Below are 21,535 nucleotides of genomic sequence, written 5' to 3' on the forward strand. Positions count from 1 at the left end.
ACTTCACAGAACTAGTGCAGAGAGTGCAGCCAAATCAAAGAAACCTATCATGACCACAATCTTAACAAAGTGGTAGTTTGGGCTTGTTGGTATAGCATATCAGAAGACATAGACGGGACAAAGAAAAGGCACACAGGACGAGCACTTATCCTGTGTGCTCCTTTTCTCTGTCCCATTGTGCTGTACTATGTCTTTTTCTAATATCACCACAATGACCTGTCATACACTACAACAGTGCCTTGTGAGCTTTATGCACTTCACAAGCTTCCAAACAGTCAAAGGACATCATGCACATTGCCCACAATGTTAATCTCTTTAAGGGCTCTTTACACCATCAGCTGTAAAAATGTCTTAAGCTTAGAGGCCTTAAAATTAAGCTTGCTTCTCCAGTTGCCTCATGCGCTCCATTCTAGTTGGCTACCTGGGTCCAAGCACCTTTCCCACGTAAAACCGATGCCCGGCGCAGGTGGCACAGCACTCATTTTAAAATCATCACAGAAGGTGGAGGGCTCACCTTGTGGCGCCTTAAAGCCTTTGCTGCCTCAGCATTTTAACGCCCCATTTGTTCAGCCTCTGTGCCAACAAGTGAACGCCGGACTCGAAGCAGGAATCGGGAAGGCCCGTGCATACCAGAAAACTGCCTGCAAGTTTTTCAAGTGCTGTCGTCTGAAATAAATATGAATTTAAAAGAAGAACATGTTTCCCTCTGCAGACATCAAAGCGTAATCGCTTATCTCGCCACAATTTTTGCACCTGTTTTAGAAAGCGAATTGTAACAAGAGCACACAATTGTAAAGTGCAATTAAGTCAACAGAATTTCCAGCCGCGGTGCCACAAAATATCGGACCGCGTACAAAACTCATCGCACAAACGGTTAGTTCAACTGACGACCGGATTTATTAGTGGTTCAACTAGACTTGTCAAAAGTTTCCCGCCTTTTTTCAGGAGCACGCAAAAACTGGCAATTATGCGTTACCATGAGTTACGTTGGGCTGGGCTGACAAAAGATATAAAAACACGCTCAGCGCTTGCTCTTTTCCGTAGACCTGCACAGAGCTTTTGAGCAGAACTTACGATAAAACAGATGAGTCTTTCCCTCCGGGCCTTTGGGTCCACTGGCGGGCAAGCGGGCTCCGTGCTAGTCCTGGGTTATCTGCTAACACAAAATATTCGGGCGCAAGGAAGTTGACAACGGAATGCCGAGTGTCAGATAACAGGCAATTGCTCAGTATGTGCATGCCAAAAAATAGAAAGAACAAATTACTCACGTGCAACACGATCGCACACCCGTCCCGCCGACCGGCCTAGGGAAAAGCAATGCTCGGCTCGGCTCAAACATGGCTCAAACAGCAAAAAAATTAGCGGACGTGACGTCTTTTCTTCAAACCAGATGCGACGTCATGGGTTGAAATAATGCTTGCGTTATTTCGACCTGGTTGTAGCCAAGGAGGTTATATATTAAAACTTCGAAGTTTTAATATCCTTGGTTGTAGCACTGCCTAAAGCCGGCCGACTAATAGCCCTTTGGAAACACGCCACGCATCCAAATCCAAAATCCAAAAAGCGCGCGGAGGGCATGGCTACTTGATTTCGCAGGTTTCCCAGACCATAAGCGGGTTTATCGAGCACGTTTTACCTGTAATACGACTTGGCAGTAACTCTTGGTCAGGGTTTATTTTCCCCTTGGTCGCAGCCTTCGGTCAGAGGTAGGGAAGACTGAGGCCGCCGAAATATGACCGTTGTTGAAGCCGTGGTGCTCGACATCGAGGGCACCGTGGTATCTATCAGCTTCGTCAAGGTGAGCACGCGCAAGCACGGTCATGCGCAAAAGCTCTCGTGCTGCGTTGGAGCGTATAGGCGGAAGTTATGAAACGAAGCGTCGCACACGCAGCAGTAAACAACGCCAGCCAGGGTTTTGCGATCCCTAACTTTTGGGCACATTTGCGTGAACTTGTTTCACACACAACTGTGGAAACTTGCCGTCGAAAATCTCTGCCCTCGGTTCGGAGGAAATCGCTGCTCTAATTGGGCTTTTGTTCCACGCTGTGACAGGACGAGCTGTTCCCGTTTGCACGGAGGAATGTGCACGCTTACCTGGAAACCCACTGGGGGGATCCGGAGCTGATGGCCATTGTTTCGCAACTCCACACCCAGGTTTGTCCCTGCGTTGCAATCAATCTTTATTGAGCATGCACTGCTCCTCATATTACAAAACAAATGCCAGGACAATACTACGCGCAGCTTGACGAAGAGTGAATGGCTGGTCCAGTTGGTTCATGTCTACTAGGAAAAAGAACCAGCGGAAAAAAAAAAAAAAAGACACAGGACTAGAAACACATACAAACAGCCGCTGGACTTACAACTGATTTATTATTGGCACAACCACAATTAAATATGGACGGAATACTTATGCAAGTCAGCTCATTCTCTTTCTTTTTGATTAGAAATCCCTCGAGAAGCTTCCGTACCGGTTTAGTCTTTCCCCTGCCAATTATTGTGGCGCGCTGAAACAAAGGGGAACACGTACTGCATTTTTTTTCATGTAAGGCCAGGTTGCTTCTTGTACCTAATCGACAGGAGCTGCCATGCTCTCTGAGCCGTTCGTTCAAACATTAGTCAGACGTTTGCTCGATGTAAACTTTTCCATAGGACGTTGGGATAGAATACACAACACTGACAGCACACCTCGTGAATCTTTTTTGGTGCTTGGCTTGGCAGGCTTGTGGTTTTTCACATCCAGAGATTCGGGCACAAAGGGCAGAAAGCGTGTGGGGGCTGAAAACATATTTCCTCCAAATTTTAGCGACACTCTTTTCAGCCCGTAAGAAATTTTATGGAGGTAAGGAATCCCCCGCGACATTCCATGTTTCTACTGGGCTTTTGGCCGACACCTTCAATTTTCTTGCCAAGCTTTCACCAACTACTGCCAGCAAAGAGAGTGGAAAGCCAGAAGCCGTTAGTCGGTTCACCTGCTTGGAAAGGCTTTTGTGCATAATGTGCGGGCAACTCTTTTTAAGTGCATTTGTGAAACAAAGGTTCGCAATGCTGTGCTTTACGAATTTTGAGTGGGTAGATTTGTATTCAACACGATAGCAAGGCGGGCGTGTTGGTGGTACATATTTGAAAAATTACAGCGTGGAAAAGGGGGACTTCAAGGGTCCTGTGTTTTCTACCCTTGAAGTCCCCGTTTTCCACGCTGTAAATTTTCAGATTTGTATGGTAAAAGTGCCTTTTGAGACCTCGGAGCATACTTCCAACACATGTGTCCATCACACAAAAACTTCAGTTCTAAATCAAGAAACCTAATGGTCTTATCAAATGGCAAATCCTTGGTGAAAAGCATGTTCTTAGAACAGGTACTAAAAACTTTTAAAATCTAGTCCGCCAAAAGGTGAGCTGGTCAGGTGATGGCAAGTGTAAAATGATAAAAAAAATCATCGATATCTAAAAATTCTGGTGACACGCGTGTCATGAAGTGCGTCCTGAAGCATCGAGTCAAAGTTTGCTAAAAATATGTTACATAAGAAAGGCACAACATTCGAACCAATACAAATGCCTTGTTTTTTACGACGTAGTCGCCATGCTGTACAGTGATGGACCCAAGTTTCACCCTTAGAACTTCTAGGAAGGAGTCAGTTGCAACTCCGCATTTGTTCTGGAAGGCAATAGCCCGTAATTTTCAATCAATTCGCGCACTGCTTCTAAGAGCTCATCTTGTGGCATTAAATAAAAAAGCAGGCCCTCAATATCAACTGAAAAACAACGTTCACTGTTGGAAAGCCGTTGCTAAGGCTCTCCACAAGAGACAGAAAGAGCTGTGTACTACGAAAGGATCCGGTGGCGCAAGTCCCTTGAACGCACGTTGCGCAAAAAGCTGAACAGAATTCCTTGTCATGAGCCCTATGGGGTGACTATGGCCCTAAATGGGCTGCCGGACTTGTGCGTCTTCGCAGTGAAGAAGACACGGAACACATTTTGCTCGCACTTGCGGATCTCTTCCTCCGGTCTATCCAAATTCAGCTGGTTGATTAGACGCAGGGCCAGCGCCTTCACTTTGCAAGGTTTTAAATCCGATGGCTTAAAGTTCTTCTGAATGGCCTCAGCTGCCTTTGCCCCAAAGGTAGAAGCTGGAAGCGCGACGAACCCACCTTCCTTATCCACCTGAGGAAGCTTGGGGTCGTTCTGTTCGAAGTAGGCTCCCAGGGGTCTCAGGTCCCTACTTTACCTGTTGCTGCTCCCCCAGGTCCTCATTAGGCAGTCAACACCTTCCGAGACATAGTGGGACCCTTCTTCTGAAGGCGCCTTCCTGGCTGCTCTTTGCACAGCTGCCAGATGCTCCTGTTTCTGCGTCCAAAGCTCTAAGCTGAACTTTGGACACATCCTCAGGATGTTGCCAAAGGCTGGTGGAAGGGTGCTTGCTTCGTCTTTCCTGGATTTCTTCGGTAGATTGTGCCAAAGCTGGTACCAGCACACCTCAGTCAGAGTAGCAGCAAGGCGACAATGCCCTTGTAGCTTGCTTGAAGCCGCCCAGGGATGATCCGACTGGAGGCAAAGCTGGCATAAGCAGTGTTGGAGTTGTCTGACTCGGCGATACAACTCCGACTTCAAAATCTTGAAGGTGCGTTTCCAGTGTCCTGTAAAAGGTGTCAAAAGGCCAAAGAGCTGGTAGATTTCCAAAGGCGGATTGCCACTTTTGACACAATGGGACACAGTGCGTGCCCTACACGTGTTGAGGGCAATAGCGCTGACGCAGATAAGACAGAATGTCCGTAGAAGAGACCATACATAGAAAGCAGCCCAGAGTACAAGAATAATAGTTCAGAAGAGTGAATTGCTGGGCCAGTTGGGTTATGTCTACTAGAAAAAAGAACCAGCGAAAAAAAAGACGTGGAACTAGAGGAAACACATACATACGCACGCAGTCGCCGGACTTTCCAACTAATTTATTATTGGCACTTCCACATACTTAAAGGACCACTGAAAGGGGTGCTAGAGCTTGGCTTTAAAGTGCTTGCACTACATAGAGTACAGGTCACCGAGTGTCCATACCGCGTACGAGACCTCAAAAGCGAGTGGGAAATTTACAATAACATTTTTAAAAATTCCTGCTTTCACAACTCACGGTGATGCGTGGCCCCGGGATTTCGTGCGAAAACCTAGCATACAACGTCACGTCCTGCAAGTGACGTTAGCAGTGGGGGTTATCATTGGTTCACAGCGCCAAATTCTTTCAGACGTTACGCATTACCATGGCCGGGGCCACTGCGGAGGTAGGGAAGGGGCCGAGTAGGTGGGGCCGGCGGAGGAGCGCCGCCGTTATGGCGTGCGAGAGAGGGAAAGGCGCGGAGACGCAAAAGTTCAAGTTTTGATTGTAGATAACTCAGCTTCTACAAAATGCATTAAAATAATTCTTGCTGGAGGACAATTATGAAGCTGCGCTTTTAACATCCAAGACATATTGCAACTTTATTGAGAGCCCCTTTGTGGGTCCCTTTAAAACCACCTTCCTGCGCAAATGCACATGCAGTCAGCTCATTCTTTTTGATTAGAAAAGCCTCGAGAAGCTTGTGTTCCTGTGTAGTCTTTCCCCTGCCAATTATTGTCGTGCAGATAAACAAAGGTGAACAGTTACTGCATTTTTTTACACACAAGGCCAGGTTGCTTCCTGTACCTAATCGACAGAAGCTGCCGTGCTCTCTGAGCTGTTCGTTCAAATATTGCCCAGTTTGCGCGATGTAAACTTTTCACAGGACGGGGTGATAGAATCTCTTTCGTGAATCTCTTTTAGTGCTTAGTTTTGCAGTGTTGCGCCTTTCTTATGTAACATGTTTTTTATCAAAGTTTGATGCAGTGTTTCGGCACGCAATTCATGACACGCGTGCCACCAGAATTTTTAGCTGTCTTGACGATTATTTTATCTTTTTAAACTTACCATCAACTGACCAGCTCACCCTTGTCGTGGAGAAGATTTGAAAGGTTTTTAGCACCTGTTCTATGAAGATGGTTTTCACCAAGGATTTGCCATCATGGAAAGCGGCAGCGCGAAGCGACAAGAGAGACACCAGAATACAGGACAAGCGCTGGACTATTGATTGACTTTTTATTGAAAACAGGCCGAATTATATACAATCAAATACATGCAGAGTCAAAACGTCAAATTTTGACTCTGCTTTTGCTACGACATGTTGACTCTGTTTTTGTTATGACTTAAAAATGCGTTCTGACTTCTGCACTTCGGTCCTCCCTTCAGCGTTTGATGGCACGCCCTTGAGAAGGTTGCCGGTATCTGGCCTCCAGTGAGAAAGCTGGGTGTTGCGTCGGCACTGGTTGCATATTCATGGTTGCTGATGTCGCTGGCCACGTGATGCATTGGATTGTACATCATGTGGCCTGTTTTCAATAAAAATTCAGTTCGTAGTTTAGCGCTTGCCCTGTGTTCCGGTGTCTCTTTTTCGTCCTTGCTGCTTCGTGCTGCCGCTTTCGATGTTGATTCACCAAATAGCCTGCACCAAAATATTAATAAAAGGATTTGGCATCTGACAAGACCATTAGGCTTCTTGATTTAAAACAGAAGTTTTTGTGTTGTGGACACGTGTGCTGAAAGTAAGCTTCCAGGTCTCAAAAGGCACTTTTACCATACAAATCTGCCCACTCGAACTTGGTAAAGTGCAGCATTGCGAACCTTTGTTTCACAAATGCACTTAGTAACAGTTGCCTGCACGTTATGCACGAAAGCCTTTCTGAGCAGGTGAACTGACTAATAGTATCTGGCTTTCCGCTCTCTGCTGGTAGCGGTTGGTGAGAGCTTGGCAAGAAAAATGAAGACTGTGTCGGCCAGAAGCCCAGTAGAAACAAGGAATGTTGAGGGGATTCCTTACCTCCATAAAATTTCTCACGGGCTGAAAAGAGTGTTGCAAAAATTTGGAGGGAATATGGTGTTTTCAGCCGCCACAAGCTTTCTGCCCTTTGTGCCCAAATCTCTGGATGTGAAAAACCACAAGCCTGCAAAACCAAGCACCACGAGATTCACGAGGTATGCTGTCAGTGTTGTGTATTCTGTCCCCACGTCCTGTGGAAAAGTTTACATCGGGGCAAACTGACCATTGTTTGAACGGACAGCTGAGAGAGCATGGCAGCTCCTGTTGATTAGGTACAGGAAGCAACCTGGCCTTACATGTAAAAAAATGCAGTACCTGTTCCCCTTCGTTTCACTCCCCCCCAATATTTGGCACGGGAAAGACTGGACAGGAACACAAGCTTCTCGAGGCATTTCTAATCCTAAAGAATGAGCTGACTTGCATAAGTGTTCGTGTGTTTGTCAGTAGTTAACACTGAGAAAGAGTGCTGTTTTTATAGGGTGTTTGAAATATGACCTCACTTACTTTTTTTTATGTGCGCTTGCTTAGGAAGGTGGTTTTAATTACGTGGTTGAGCTTATAATAAATCACTTCTAAGTCCGGCGACTGTGTGTGTGTGTTTCCTCTAGCGCTGTGTCTTTATTTTGCTGGCTCTTTTTCATAATTTTGTTTGGCAGTGCGGAGTTTTATGCACATCCCAAATACAGAGTGCTTGCATATTTTCCTTACACTTGCACTTAAGTGTAACAAAGAAGAGCAAGAGAACCTTGTGTGCATGCTATAACATCCTTTCCCATATGTAGAGACCGGAAGCGGCCAGAGTGGGTCAGGGAACAAGTGCAAGTTAATGACAAGTCGAAATCATGAGGAAGAAATGGGCTTGGACAGCGCTTGTAACGCGAAGGCAAGATAAGAGCTGGTCCTTAAGGGTCATCATCTATCTACGTCATCAGCCTGACTGCGCCCACTGCTCTCATGTCTCTCCAGTTAATCCTGTCCTTTGCCAGCTGCGGCCACCGTATCCCCGCAAACTTGTTAATCTCATCCACCACCTAACTTCCACCTCCCCCTGGTACACTTGCCTTCTCTTGGAATCCATTCCGTTACCCTTAAGGACCGGCGGTTATCTTGCCTTCGCATTACGTGCCCATCCCAAGCCCATTTCTTCCTCTTGATTTCGACTGGGGTGTCATTAACACGCGATTGTTTCCTCATGAACTCTGGCTGTTTCTGATCTCTTTCATTACACTAATCACTTTTCTTTCGATAGCTCGCTGCATTGTCCTTAAATTAAGCTGAACCCTTTTCGTTATCCTCCACATTTCTGCCTCAAAGGTTAGTACCAGTAAGATATAGCTGTTGTGTACATTTCTCTAGAGGGATATTGGTAAACTGCCATTCATAATCTTACAGAACCTGCCATATGCGCTCCATACTATTATTAAAGCGAAAGCTTTACTAGGCTATGTCGGTGGGCTATGTCGGCTATGTGTGTGCAAGATGTGTCAGCAGCAGTTGTGGGAAACTCGGAAGAGATAGTGTCAAATGAGTGGTTGTAATTAAAAGAGGATTATGTGAGGATGCAGCCTGAAAAAAAAATTTCGAAATCAGATGAATAGGTAATTAATTAGAGCCAAAAATGTCCAAAAAGTTGGCGGGGCCAGAGCAAAAGTGCCGTGAAATCTGAAAACGCAAAAGTAGGCGGAGCTACAGTATAGCGCCAAATTTGAAAAACCGGAAGTGTGGATGGAGCCAAAGTATGGCGACAAGTTTGAAAACTCGAAATGGGCAATCACGTGACCAGGGATAAGTGATCGATATGAAAACAGGGGATAGAAAAGAAAAAGATAAATTAGAGGCAGTTGGGTAATTAATTAGAAGCAAAAGGTAACGGACGAGTAAATAGACTGGACGGGTATATAGTGAGTGGGTGGGAACGAAGTATGGCGGAAAATTTGAACACTCGAAATGGTTGCTGGGATGCAATGAGGGTATAATCAGAGTTAACTGATAAGCAATCAATCAAGTGAATGAGAAAACAACCATGGCACCAAGTTTGAAAGGCGACCAGTGTCGATGAGGCATCAACACTTTCACATTCTTCCTATGTGGGTAGCGGCAGTTATCTCTGATTTTTCTTCTAGATATTTCTCTCACATGATCCGGATCAGCGGTCACTACCTGCCCTAAGTAGACGTATTCCTTTACTACTTCCAGAACCTCGCTACCAATTGCGAGCTGCTGTTCCTTTGCTAGAATGTTAAACATTACTTTGGTTTTTCTGCATGTTAATTTTTAGACCCACCGTTCTGCTCTGCCTAACTCATTGATCATGATTTGCAGTTCATGCCCTGAGTGACTTAGTAAAACAATGTCATCAGTGAATTGCAGATTACTTAGGTACTCTACGCCTGCTTTCTCAAAGAGAAGGCAAGCGTAGCAGAGTGCACCAGAAAGTTAGGTGGGTGGGTGAGATTGAGAAGTTTGCGGGGATACAGTGGCTGTATATGGCAAAGGACAGGGTTAATTGGAGAGACATGGGAGAGGCCTTTTGCCTGCAGTGGGCATAGTTTGGATGATGATGATGATATAGGCTGTATTTAAAATCGGAGCAGAATCAAAGAAAAAAAGTCGGAATTCTGGTCTAGGCATACACAGCATGTACAGGCATGTACAGGCAAACACAATAATTCTAAACTCAAATATTTGATACAACACTGCTGTGCTGCAAAAAAAAAAAATGGTTTACAGGTTACACATTTTATATACAGAGACTGTTGTGTCATTAAAAATTCTTTCCATTGTTTTTCAGACATAGTGTCCAGATCTGTGGTACTACATGCAGCTAAAACCTGCGGCGAAATTTTCATATATTTTTATGCATTCCATCACTCCCCCTTTTTTTTGCGCATATGGCATCTGCGCACTCGAGCCATGGAGTAATATGGCCTGTCATTATTGGCTGTCACCATACCCATCATAATGAGTTTTGAAGTGTTAACTAATCACTGGATTAGTGCATGATGAAAATGAAGTATACAAAAACGTCACAGACCAGAGACATGAATGCACACAAAGCACTGCTTCTTTTTGCACTCCATTCACATCATGCAGCATCACCTGTCACATGAAGCCGCCTTCATATTATTGAAAGGCCCCTTGGCTAAAAAGGAGGAGGAGGAAGAGGAAAGGCAGGGAGGTTAACCGGAAAACTAACCTGTTTGCTACCCTGCACGTGGGGAAAGGGGTGGGGGGATAAAAAGATGAAGGAGAAAAGAGAGTAGCAGGAAATTGAATCGCTACGCAAAGACAGCAAGCGTTCGGCAAAGTCACAGCCTTTCGTGCAGGCCAGAAGTTCTCGAGAAGTGGAGCAGAGCCTTGGAGTCCTTCACTACCGACGATCGCCGCGGCCAGTGGTCGACAATCTTCATTTCCGTCAGTGGGCGTGGATCTAGGTGCTCCAGCGCACGGCAGAGAGACTGTCTTTCGGCGCTGTAGGCAGGGTATTCACAAAGAATGTGGGCTATAGTCTCGTCACATTCATAGATGGCACATGCAGGGCTATCAGCCATACCGATTAAGAAAGAGTAGAGAGAGAGAGAAGCTCTTTAATGAAAAAACAGAGAATTTAGCTGGTGTTTAAACGCTGGCATGCTACCCTGTGCAGGGAAGGGAATTGGGAGACGAAGGTGGAAGGAGAGCGGTGCAGAAAAAGTAAAATAAAAATAAATTAAAAGGTGAGAAGATACAATTCAGCCATTAAATGCGTACTAAGATGCCTCGGTGAATAATGATGCTACATATGAAATGATGAAATGCATAGTCTGTTAAATGGGCTAACAAAGTTCACTGCGAAAAGAGTGCATGAGGGCAACGTGCAGGGTGAAATTAGAGCTTGTCAAGGTGTCCATCATCATCAGCCCTACTACACCCACTGCAGGGCAAAGGCCTCTCCCATGTCTCTCCAATTAACCCTATCCTTTGCCAGCTGCATCCACCCATTGCCTGCAAACTTCTTAATCTCATCCGCCCATCTAACCTTCTGCCGCCCCCTGCTACGCTTACTTTCTCTTGGAACCCACTCCGTTACCCTTAAAGACCAGCGGTTATCTTGCCTTCGCATTACATGTCCTGCCCAAGCCCATTTCTTTCTCTTGATTTCGACTAGGATGTCATTAACCCGTGTTTGTTCCCTCACCCACTCTGCCCGCTTCCGATCTCTTAACGTTACACCTATCATTTTTCTTTCCATGGCACGCTGCGTTGTCCTTAACTTAAGCTGAACTCTTTTCGTTAGCCTCCACGTTTCTGCCCCATAGGTGAGTACCGGTAAGATTATGCTGTTGTACACTTTCCTCTTGAGGGAAATTGGTAAACTGCCACTCATGATCTGCGAGAATTTGCCATATGCGCTCCACCCCATTCTTATCCTTCTAGTTATCTCCCTCTCATGATCCGGATCAGCTGTCACTACCTGCCCTAAGTAGACGTATTCCGGCACAATTTCTAGGCTCTCGCTGCCAATTGTGAACTCTTGTTCCCTTGCTAGGCTGTTGAACATTACCTTGGTTTTCTGCATGTTAATTTTTAGACCCATCGATCTGCTCTGCCTGTCTAACTCGTTGATCATGATTTGCAGTTCACCTCCTGAGTGACTCAGCAAGGCAATGTCATCAGCAAATCTCAGATTATTTAGGTATTCTCCATTTATTCTTATTCCCAACTGTTCCCAATTCAGGCCTCGAAATACCTCCTGCAAACATGCGGTGAACAGCATTGGCGAGATCGTGTCTCCTTGCCTGACGCAAGGTGTCCAATGTCCTTTAAATCTGCAAACAAAAAGTTCATTGTATGTCTCTGTTGCCTAGGGCAGGCTAAGGGATCTAAAACACTGTCCATTGTTAGAGGCACTGGGAGAGCTTATTCATGCACTGTTCTTAGTACGCACGCTCGTCAGCATGTGCGGACTGTTCATTTGACCGAAACGGTATCAGAAGCCGTATGTAAATGCGTTCAGGTGAAGTCGGTGATAAAGGGTTTCCAGGTGGCGAGGAATTCTGGGTTGGAGTCTTGATCTGAGGTGAGGTTCGACTGAGTACAGAAATAGGTAGTGATGTGTCGGCAAGCTCCAGAGCCGATACGTTTCTTCAGAAGCAGATCTTTTTAGCCATTTGGGACGCATCAGACTTCGTGAAAAAAAGGTTCGAAATATCGCCGATGTTGATGGCCTTTATGGGCCGCTTCATCTGCTTTTTCATTGGCCAGAATGCCACAGTGTGCTGGTATCCACAGAAATGTTATGCAGTGGCCTGCGACAATAGCCAGATGATGTAGATACCCGATGTCAAGGGAAATGGGCTGATGATTGGTGTTCTTCAGCAGGTTGTACAGGATCTGTAGGGATGCTTTTGAGTCGGTAAAGATAACCCATCGGCTGGGGGTTCGGCCCAGGATATAGGAAACAGCTTCTTTAATGCCGTGAATCTTAGCTGTCGTAGAGAATGTCTTCAGCTGCAGCCGGTAAGAAAGGACGTGGCTTGTTGAGGGCACATAAAGGCCACAGGAAGAGGTTTCTTGAGTAGTTGAACCGTCTGTGAAGATGCGGGTATGCTGCGTATATTCCTCGGCTAAGTAGGCTAGAGTAGCTTGCAGAAGTGCTGCCTGTGGCATGCGGCTCTTTGCACTCACACCTGAAATAAACTTCTTCACCTTTAGAGACGAGAGTGTCCAAAAGGGAAAGGATAGAGGTAGTAGTCTCTGTGGCTGATTAATAGTGGGGAGGGGCAGCAGCTGCACAGCTTGGCCAAAGCCCGAGTTGCAGTGAGTTAGGTGGACACAGTGTAGGAAGTGTCATCTTCCCTTGGATGACATGGAGGAGGTAGGTGTGCATAGTTTCCTGGGCGGCAATCACATCGAGTGGGAGACAGCCTGCTTCTGCCACTGTTCCCGATGCAGAGGAACCCTTTGGGAGGCCAAGGCATACCCGCAAGCAGTTGTTCCGCGCGGCCTCGAGAATCTTCTTGCTTGTTGGAGATAATCTTTGAAGCACCGGTAGACAATAGCGCAAGGTTCCTTCAACATGCACTTTTTCGCGCAGAACCACTGAATGGCATTTTGCTGCCTCACCGTGATCCCGCCGTAAACATGAAAACTTGTGATGCTGCACTGATCCTCTCGCGAAGTTTTTTGATCTGAGGTGACCACCAGAGATTACTGTCTATCAGCACACCTAGGAATCGCTGTGATTGTACATAAGGTAGTGACCATCCACCTAGGAGTAGCGGATATCGAGTCATTTTTTTTCTTGTAAAAGCCACATCAACATTTTTTTTTGTTGAGACACGAAGACCTCATGGGGCCATGTACATCGAGATGTGCAGTAACGCTCTCTGAAGACATTGCTGGGTAATATGGCGTGAACGTGGCGCATTCCAGATGCAGATGCCACCTGCATGAATTGTTATGCACACTCCTCGAAGAAGATTTCTTGTTAGGTGTATAAGGGTAATATTGAACAGAAGATGGCTGAGCACTGCTACCTGAGCCACGCCCTTCTCCACTGCGTGAAAGAGTGTAGGGTCATCTGGAGTGGTCATAAAAATTTGCCGTTCTTTTAAATAGCGTCCAATTCATTTGTACAGCTTTTCTCCGAGGCCAAGACTAGCCATGGCCGCGAGAATCGCAAGGTGAAAAGCAGTCAAAAGCGGCCTTGATGTCAAGGAAAACAGCTATCGGGATGTACCCAGCATGAAGGAGCTCTTCAAGTGATGAGGCGAGGGCGATGACATTATTAGTCGCAGACCTATTTGGACGGAACCTGTTCATTTCTTGGGGATACTCATTTCGGCTTTCGAGGAACCAAGTGAGGCGTTTGCAGATCATTCGCTCCATCAGCTTACCTACGCAGCTCAGTAGGGCGATGGGCCGGAGGATGCGTAGCTTGTTGGCTGCTTACAAAGTTTCAAAACTGGCACAATTTTTGCCAGCTTCCATTCTGTGAGAACCTCACCAGTCAGCCAGGAAGAATTGTAATATTCCAGGAGTCGAAGACTGGAGTTTTGGGGTAGCTTTGCGATTGCGTCTTAGGTCGTCTGATCGTGTCTAGGTGACGTGCGTCTGTTTGATTCTGCGATAGCTGTGGATAGCTCTTCAATTGTGAAAGGTAGGTCCAATGCTGGCACTGCCGCATGTGGGATGCCTGATTGACCATCTGCGGAGAGTGTCAAAGGCACTGACCCCGCTGACAGTATTCTTCTGAGACTTGTTTTACGGACTTTTGTTCATGCAGAGAGAGTGCAGTGAATGGGTGAGGCTATTGGAGTGGCGTACGCATACCTCTACCAATCTGCCAAATTTTGGTTACTGGTTGGCGCTTATCTAGCATAGAACAAAAGTCACACCATCTTTGCCGACTGAGTTTATCCAGATTGCGCCATATGTGACGTTGTGCTCGTCGGCAGGCACGAACGTCCTCAATGCTCTTGGTGCGCAAAGCTTTCCTTTCAGCTCGCTTGCGAATAGCACACAGCTTTTGAAATACCTCATCATTTGAAGGTTGCCTATCATTTTTGGCTGTAATTCTTTTACTTTCTCTCAGGCAATGAGCCATTGTCGATACCAATTCCTCATTCCGGGTTGTAGCAGTAATTCCTATACTTGCAGCGTCCTTGTAGGCTTCCCAGTCTGTAGATTTTATAAGGAATTTCTTTGGCGCTGTCTGCATGCGGACAGCAGATATGAGGACCGGGTAATGGTCACTTCCACATGTTTCCAAATTGGTGCACCAGGCAAAGTTGTGAGCAAATGAACTTGTTACAAAGGTCACGTCGATGCTGCTGGCAGTCATCAGGCTTCGGAGGTAGTTTATGCTGCCATCATTTAGCGGTTCAATTGAATGCATTGAGAGAAGTTCTGCTAGCTTGGCTCCTCGGGCACATGTATGTGAGCTGCCCCAAATTTCATTGTGCGCATTGAAGTCTCTGCAAATAATATGCAGAGAGAGCGTCCTTCCTATCAAGTTTTCAAGCCTCGGAGCGTCAAATGGCTTGCCTGGCTCAAGATATACTCCAATGAGTGTACACTTGTCTGCCAATTATGTATTCGTTATCGCTGTGAGACGGCACATCAACCAAGGAGGCCGGGACATCCTTGCGAAAGCCTATTAGTAATCTGCTGACATCGTCTGATATTTTGAATGGTCAAAATAGTATCCGTGCAGTCTAAAATTTCTTCGACGCACGACTCAGAGATGAATTTGAAGATGAAGTGGTGCGCTCACACGAGCTGCCAGAAATCAGAGAGTCTCGAGCATAAACCGCGAGTGTTCCACTGAAAAATGGTGCACGTGTGAAAGATGTTGTGGATGGTCAGCTGCGGTGAAGCTGTCGCTGCTGAAGCCATAAGTATTGCTATCTGGTATTACGCCCCTGCGGAGTGTAAGAGGCCGACACCAACGGCTCTATTGCAAATACAGCTTCTACTTCTGGGAGACCTTGCGACGAGGGACTGGGCGGACAAAAGCTTTGGCTGCAAACTGCATCGTAATCAATAGGCATATAATATCTTGTTCATTACTTCTGTTTTCCTGCTTTTCGGTGATCGTCCTGTCGGGTTGCGGCGCTTTAGGCTAAGAGTAAGAGTGGCCGTTTGTCAGGGCTTGTGTTGAATGCTTCGACAGCGTTGAAGGAGGCAGTGAGCCGGCGGGCTTGCCGCATTTCTTTTTTGCTGCTGCTGCATATGTGTTTCCAGCTCTCTTGTCTTGTTGCACTATTGCATCTTGGTTACGGTCTGGCGTATTCGTGAAAACCATCTCAAAGTTAGTCAATGGTTCATATTGTTTGCATGGTTTCCCTTGAACTTGCTCCGTAGTGTGTGCAAGTGTAGCAGCTTTCTTTTTAATGCACCCTCCGTATTGTTGCGACGAGAAAGTTGAAGCGCGATTGCCGCGTGCCGACGATGACGCTGCTGCTGGCGGACCTGCCTGTTCCTGTGTTCTTGTGTTCCTGCTATCACCACCTGTGCTCGCCGCCGGCCTCTACGTCAAGCAAGCCATGACATTTGGTGCAGGTGCTGGGTAACGCATCTCATGCAACGCACCCCGTCTCGCAATTCGAGCCCGGTACTAAGTCCTGGCCGTCGGGTTTTCCTGGAGCCCTCGGGAGAAACAGAGGCTCGCGCTAGCCGACGTCAGCGAGGCCAAGCGCCGGAATTCGGATTCTTTCCCCAGGGATCGAGGACATCTAAAACCAACGCCACCATGCCGTCCCTGTCACAACAGGCCGACCCCCCCCGATTGCGCCGAGGATCGTCTACGTGCCTGTCACCCCAAGATCTGTCGCCCCGTTCCGTGGCGATAGACTTGATGATGTTGAAGACTGGGTCTAGCACTATGAACGGGCAGCTCGACATAATGGGTGGACACCCGACCAATGTCTGCAAAGCCTGTACTTCTCCTTAGATGCCACAGCGAAATACTGGTTCGAGAACCACGAGGCTTCGCTGGCATCATGGGAGACATGCAAGAGCGAACTGGTATGCACATTCGCAAACCAGCACCAGCGACAGCATGCTGAAGATCTGCTCCACACTCGTATCCAGGATCCCACCGAGAGCAACAGAAGTTTCATCGAAGACGTACTGCGTCTGAGTGCCCGCGCTGACCGTCGGGCTACTGAAGAGAAGAAGGTGGGGGGCCTTGATGAGGGGTGTCCGGAATGACATCTTTGGAGGCCTCATCCACAACCCTCCTACCACAGTGGCCGAATTCGTCGCTGAACCTACCAACATCGAGCACGTATTGGCGACAAGAACCAGTCACTTCTAGCGACTGAGCTCCCTTCCTGTCGTCTCAAGTCTTGCTTCGTCTGGCCTGAGCGGTGTTGGCCTCGCCGTTGTTCGCGAAGTTATCCGCGGCGTTGTCCGAGAGGAGCTGAAAAGGCTGTTCCCAGCCCCTGAACATTCTGCATCTGTCTCCATCGCGGTGGCTGTTCGTGACGAACTGCGACACGCGCTGCCGTCCGAAGACGTACCCATTATAGCTGCAGCCGACCAACCATCTCTGAGCTGCGCCGCTGCCGTTCGTCATCCACCTCCCGTACATCATCAGTACTAGACCGCTGCCGATTCTGGCTCTTGACGCCACGAGTTCGTGCCCCCATCTGATGCACGCCTGGAACCGCTGGGCTGCCGGAAAACCGACATCTGGAGGACTGCAGACCGGAGGCCACTGTGTTTCCACTGCGGTGAGCCTGACCGCATGTACCGCTACTGTCCGTACTGCGAACTCGGCCTTTGAGGTTTCAACTGGGCAGATCTGCGCCCCTGCCATGGTGAACAGCCCTGCGAGATACAGGGCTACCTTCGACGCTCTCCATCGCCAGTGTCAGCTCCATCTGGCACCTCCCGGTCGCCGCCGCCTCGCCGATCATCACCCCCTTCTCGCGGATCTCGCCATGAGAGCCTTTCGCCACTTCGGGAAAACTAAGTACGGTGACGCCTGGAGGTGGCGTTGCCGGTGTTGCACGCAGTAAAGAACCTCCGCCTACGATGGAATGTCCCCGCTCGACTGATGGCACCCTTGGAAGTGAAGACTGTTCTGTGGCCTCTAGCAATGTACGCATTTTAATTGACGGTCGTGACGTAAGGGCGTTTGTCGACACCGGTGCCGATTACTCTCTCCAGCGGCAACTTCTCTCGGCGTCTTCGCAAGGTTATCACCCAGTGGGACAGCCCGCCCATACGTACCGCGGGAGGTCACCTAGTAAACCCTGTTGGCAAGTGCACTGCCCGCGTTGAGGTTCACGGTGAGGTGCCCAGCCACATTCGTGATCTTGGAGAATTGCTCCAAGGATGTTATTCTTGGCATGGACTTGCTCCGTGAGTATGGCGCTGTAATCGACGTAGGGAGGAACAAGTTGACCCTCCGCGCACATTCTTCATCGCCAATACCTTCTCGGGCCCCTCGCGCTGCGATGAAAGTTGATGCCGACCATGTTCACTTGCCGCCATTAGCGACAGTTTTTCTTCTAGTCCGAGCCGATGCAACCGCATCTGGCGAAGGCGTTCTCGAAGGAAGTGTCCAGGTGCTACTTACACGGGGCATTGGTGTAGCGCGGGGGATCGCCAATGTCGAACGTGGGCGTGCCAATATTTTAGTGACCAACTTCAGGAATGAGCCGCAGCCCCTGACGAAAGGGGTAGTTATAGCCCAACTGGAAGAACTTAGTGACGTTCATGAAGCTGATGCGCTGCCTGAGGAGGAGGCCCCGCTCGGGTCATGTAACCCTACAACATTGCCCCTGGACATTGATCCCAAGCTTGAGCCTGCCCACAAACGCGAACTGCTCTCTCTTTTGCATCGGTACCACAACTGTTTCGCGACGACATCCCGAGTTCGCCAGACGCCCGTCGCCAAGCATAGAATTATTGTTGATACCGTGACGCCTCCGATTTGCCAAACACCGTACCACGTTTCCTTGAAGGAGAGGGAAGCCATACAGGAGCAAGTGCGCGAAATGATTAACGACGACGTCATCCAGCCATCCAACAGTCCGTGGGCCGCCCCTGTAGTACTGGTCAAGAAAAAAAGACGGGACCCTTCGATCTTGCGTCGACTGCAGGCGACTCAATAAGGTGACCAAGAAGGACGTGTATCCACTACCTCGCATCGACGACACTCTCGACCGTCTCCGTCATGCCCGCTATTTTTCGTCCATCGACTTGAAGAGTGGATACTGGCAGGTTGAAGTGGATGAGCGCGACCGCGAGAAGACCGCATTTATAATACCGGATGGACTCTACGAGTTTAAGGTCATGCCGTTTGGCCCGTGTACGGCGCCCGCGACATTTCAACGAGTCATGGATACTGTGCTCGCCGGACTGAAGTGGCAGACGTGTCTCGTGTATCTGGATGACGTCATCTTCTCCAGCACTTTCGCTGACCATCTTGTGTGCCTTGAAGCGGTTCTTCAAGCTCTTCTGACCGCCGGAATCATGCTCAAGCCTTCGAAGTGCCGCTTTTCATACAGTGAGATGAAGTTACTAGGCCATGTCGTCAGCCAAATTGGTGTGAAGCCAGATCCAGAGAAAACGGCTGCCGTAGAGTCCTTCCCTCCACCATCCGATAAGAAGACTTTCCGCAGCTTTCTGGGCCTCTGCGCGTACTTTAGACGTTTCGTTCGCAACTTCGCCCAGATTGCAGCACCACTTTACCGCCTTACGAAGGATAGCGTCGCCTTTAAGTGGACCGAGGAGCAGCAATCAGCATTCCGCCAATTAAAGCACGCCCTTGCAGTGCCTTCCGTACTAGGCCATTTCGATCAAGATGACGACACTGAACTCCACACGGACGCCAGCAACCAAGGACTAGGGGCAGTGCTTGTGCAATTCCGGGACGGCGCCGAGCGGGTTATTGCCTGCGCCAGCCGAGCTCTTTCGAAGGCGGAGGGCAATTACTCAACAACTGAAAAAGAGTGTCTCGCTGTCATCTGGGTGATCACCAAATTCCGGCCCTATCTGTACGGTCGCCCTTTTCGCGTCGTTATTGACCACCATTCGCTGTGCTGGCTCGCCAATCTCAAGGATCCCGCAGGCCGCTTTGCTTGGTGGAGCCTGCGGCTACAGGAGTACGACGTCACCATCATCTACAAATCCGGCCGCAAACATAATGATGCTGACTGTTTGTCTCGAGCCCCCGTGAATCCGGCGCCAGGGGGCGATAATGACGACGAGGACAGCTTCCTTGAGGCATTGGACACGGCAGATATGGCTACTCGGCAGCGCAATGATCCTCAGATTCATCAGCTGATGGCACACCTGGAAGGCCACGAAGACGTGGTGCCTCGTGTTTTTCTGCGTATTCTGCAGATGTTCCGGATTCTGCACGGCGCATTGTACAAGCAGAACTTTGACAGCAGCCCGAAGTCATGGCTCCTTGTTGTGCCAAAATACTTGTGCGCCGAGGTGGCCGAAGCATGTCACGATGATCCTACAGCTGGTCACCTTGGCTACAGCCGAACACTTGCACGTATTCGAAAAAAGTATTATTGGCCGCAACTTTCTAAGTACATCCGTCACTACGTAAAAACTTCTTGAGAGTGCCAAAGGCGGAAGAGACCTTCTACACGACCAGCTGGACTTCTCCAGCCGCTCGACCCACCGCATGCTCCGTTCCACACAATCAGAATGGATTTTCTCGGCCCATTTCCAATGTCGAAGTTGGGTGACAGGTACATTATCATAGCCACTGACTACCTAACCAGATACGCCGAGTCCCGAGCACTTCCTTCAGCGACGGCTGCTGAGGCAGCTCAGTTTTTTGTGTATTGTGCTCCGTCATGGTGCCCCTGCTGTTTTGATCACTGACCGGGGCGCTGCGTTTCTGGCATAGCTCACACAGGAGATCCTCCGTCTCAGCTGCACCAGCCACCGCCGAACTACGGCGTACCACCCGCAAACCAATGGGCTGACGGAGAGGCTGAACAAGACGATGGCTGACGTGATCCCCATGTATGTGGATGTCGCCCATCGCAGTTGGGACGAGGTACTGCCCTATGTTGCATTCGCGTATAATACCGCTGTCCAGGAGATGACAGGTATGTCCCCTTTCTAACTGGTGCATGGCAGACAAGTCACCACGATGCTTGACGCTATGTTGCCACACGAGCTGTCTGTCGACGTAGTAAGTCTGTTAGGTAAGGTCGACGTAGGTAAGTCTGTTATAACCAGAGTGACCATGAAGCCATATCTAGTTGCACACAAGACCTTGTTTATTGATTCTTAACACCTTTAAAAGAAGGCTGCTGTACGAACTTTTAGGTTTTGATAATATATTTTAGCACCCATTTTCAAGGTAATGTGAGCCAAGCCAGGGATTAGAAAGGAACATATACAATTGGGAAAAGGGGAAGTGTCTGAAACCAACCTATTTGCACTATATTTGCGAGGCCAAAGGCTGTTTTGGCCTAGGCACAGGCAGTAGCAGGCCCTTGCGTGCATAATTCTGTACACTAATTTAACAGCTTTGACATTCGGCAGGTGAGCCCAACGTTGCGGGATAGAATGATGCTGGCTGCAACGACCTCATTTCATTGGAGTGGGCACAGTGGACGCTCTGGGCCACTGATCCTAGTGATGCAATATGTTATACCACTGATATTTCGAAATTTGTGCCATAGCTACCTATGCGATGCATTAACACTGGAAGTCATTTTTCCGAAAGAGTGATAGGTGGCCCCAAGAAAACTTTCACAGTTAAGGAGCTTGCGTCGTGCCAGAGTTTGAAACTATAGGCACAACAACCACAAGACTATTGGTGGCGATGTCGCTCACTGGCTTGACTATTGGCAACATCTGAACACGTAAGTGTTGGAAGGTGCACTGTTTTATCTTCTCCATCAGCCCCGAACAGTTGCCCTTGCAGTCGCAGTCATTGCTCATGTTAGCATTGCTTTGCAACGTCCTAACCCGTGTGTGTGCCATGATGTCAAACACTCGGAGCGAAGTTTTTGGCTGTGCAGGAGAGAAAGATGAGCAGGCATAAGCCCACGAAGAACTGCATGCCAAGGAGCATACTGCAGTCATTTTCCTCGGCAGGCTAAGGCTGCAAGTTGTGGAGAGGAGCCTCTCCACCTCTTGCAGCCCTAGCTTGCTGACACTCAGCAGAACTCGATATGCGCGAA

The 21,535-nt window shown here is 48.3% G+C and overlaps 1 protein-coding gene across 2 annotated transcripts in view; it reads left to right on the forward strand.

Moving 5' to 3' along the window:
• Positions 1-1,566: 1,566 nt before the first annotated feature.
• Positions 1,567-21,535, forward strand: part of Enoph (enolase-phosphatase E1) — a 90,590-nt gene continuing 70,621 nt past the window's right edge. Inside the window, exons 1-2 of one of the 2 annotated variants that reach the window (XM_077664597.1) lie at positions 1,567-1,798; positions 2,053-2,154. In XM_077664597.1, coding sequence (XP_077520723.1) covers positions 1,733-1,798; positions 2,053-2,154 — 168 coding nt within the window. In that variant the 5' untranslated portion in view covers positions 1,567-1,732. The remainder of the gene's footprint in view (positions 1,799-2,052; positions 2,155-21,535) is intronic. The other variant, XM_077664598.1, reaches the window with a different exon arrangement.

Source organism: Amblyomma americanum, chromosome 5 (genome assembly GCF_052857255.1).
Source record: "Amblyomma americanum isolate KBUSLIRL-KWMA chromosome 5, ASM5285725v1, whole genome shotgun sequence".
NCBI lineage: Eukaryota > Metazoa > Arthropoda > Arachnida > Ixodida > Ixodidae > Amblyomma > Amblyomma americanum.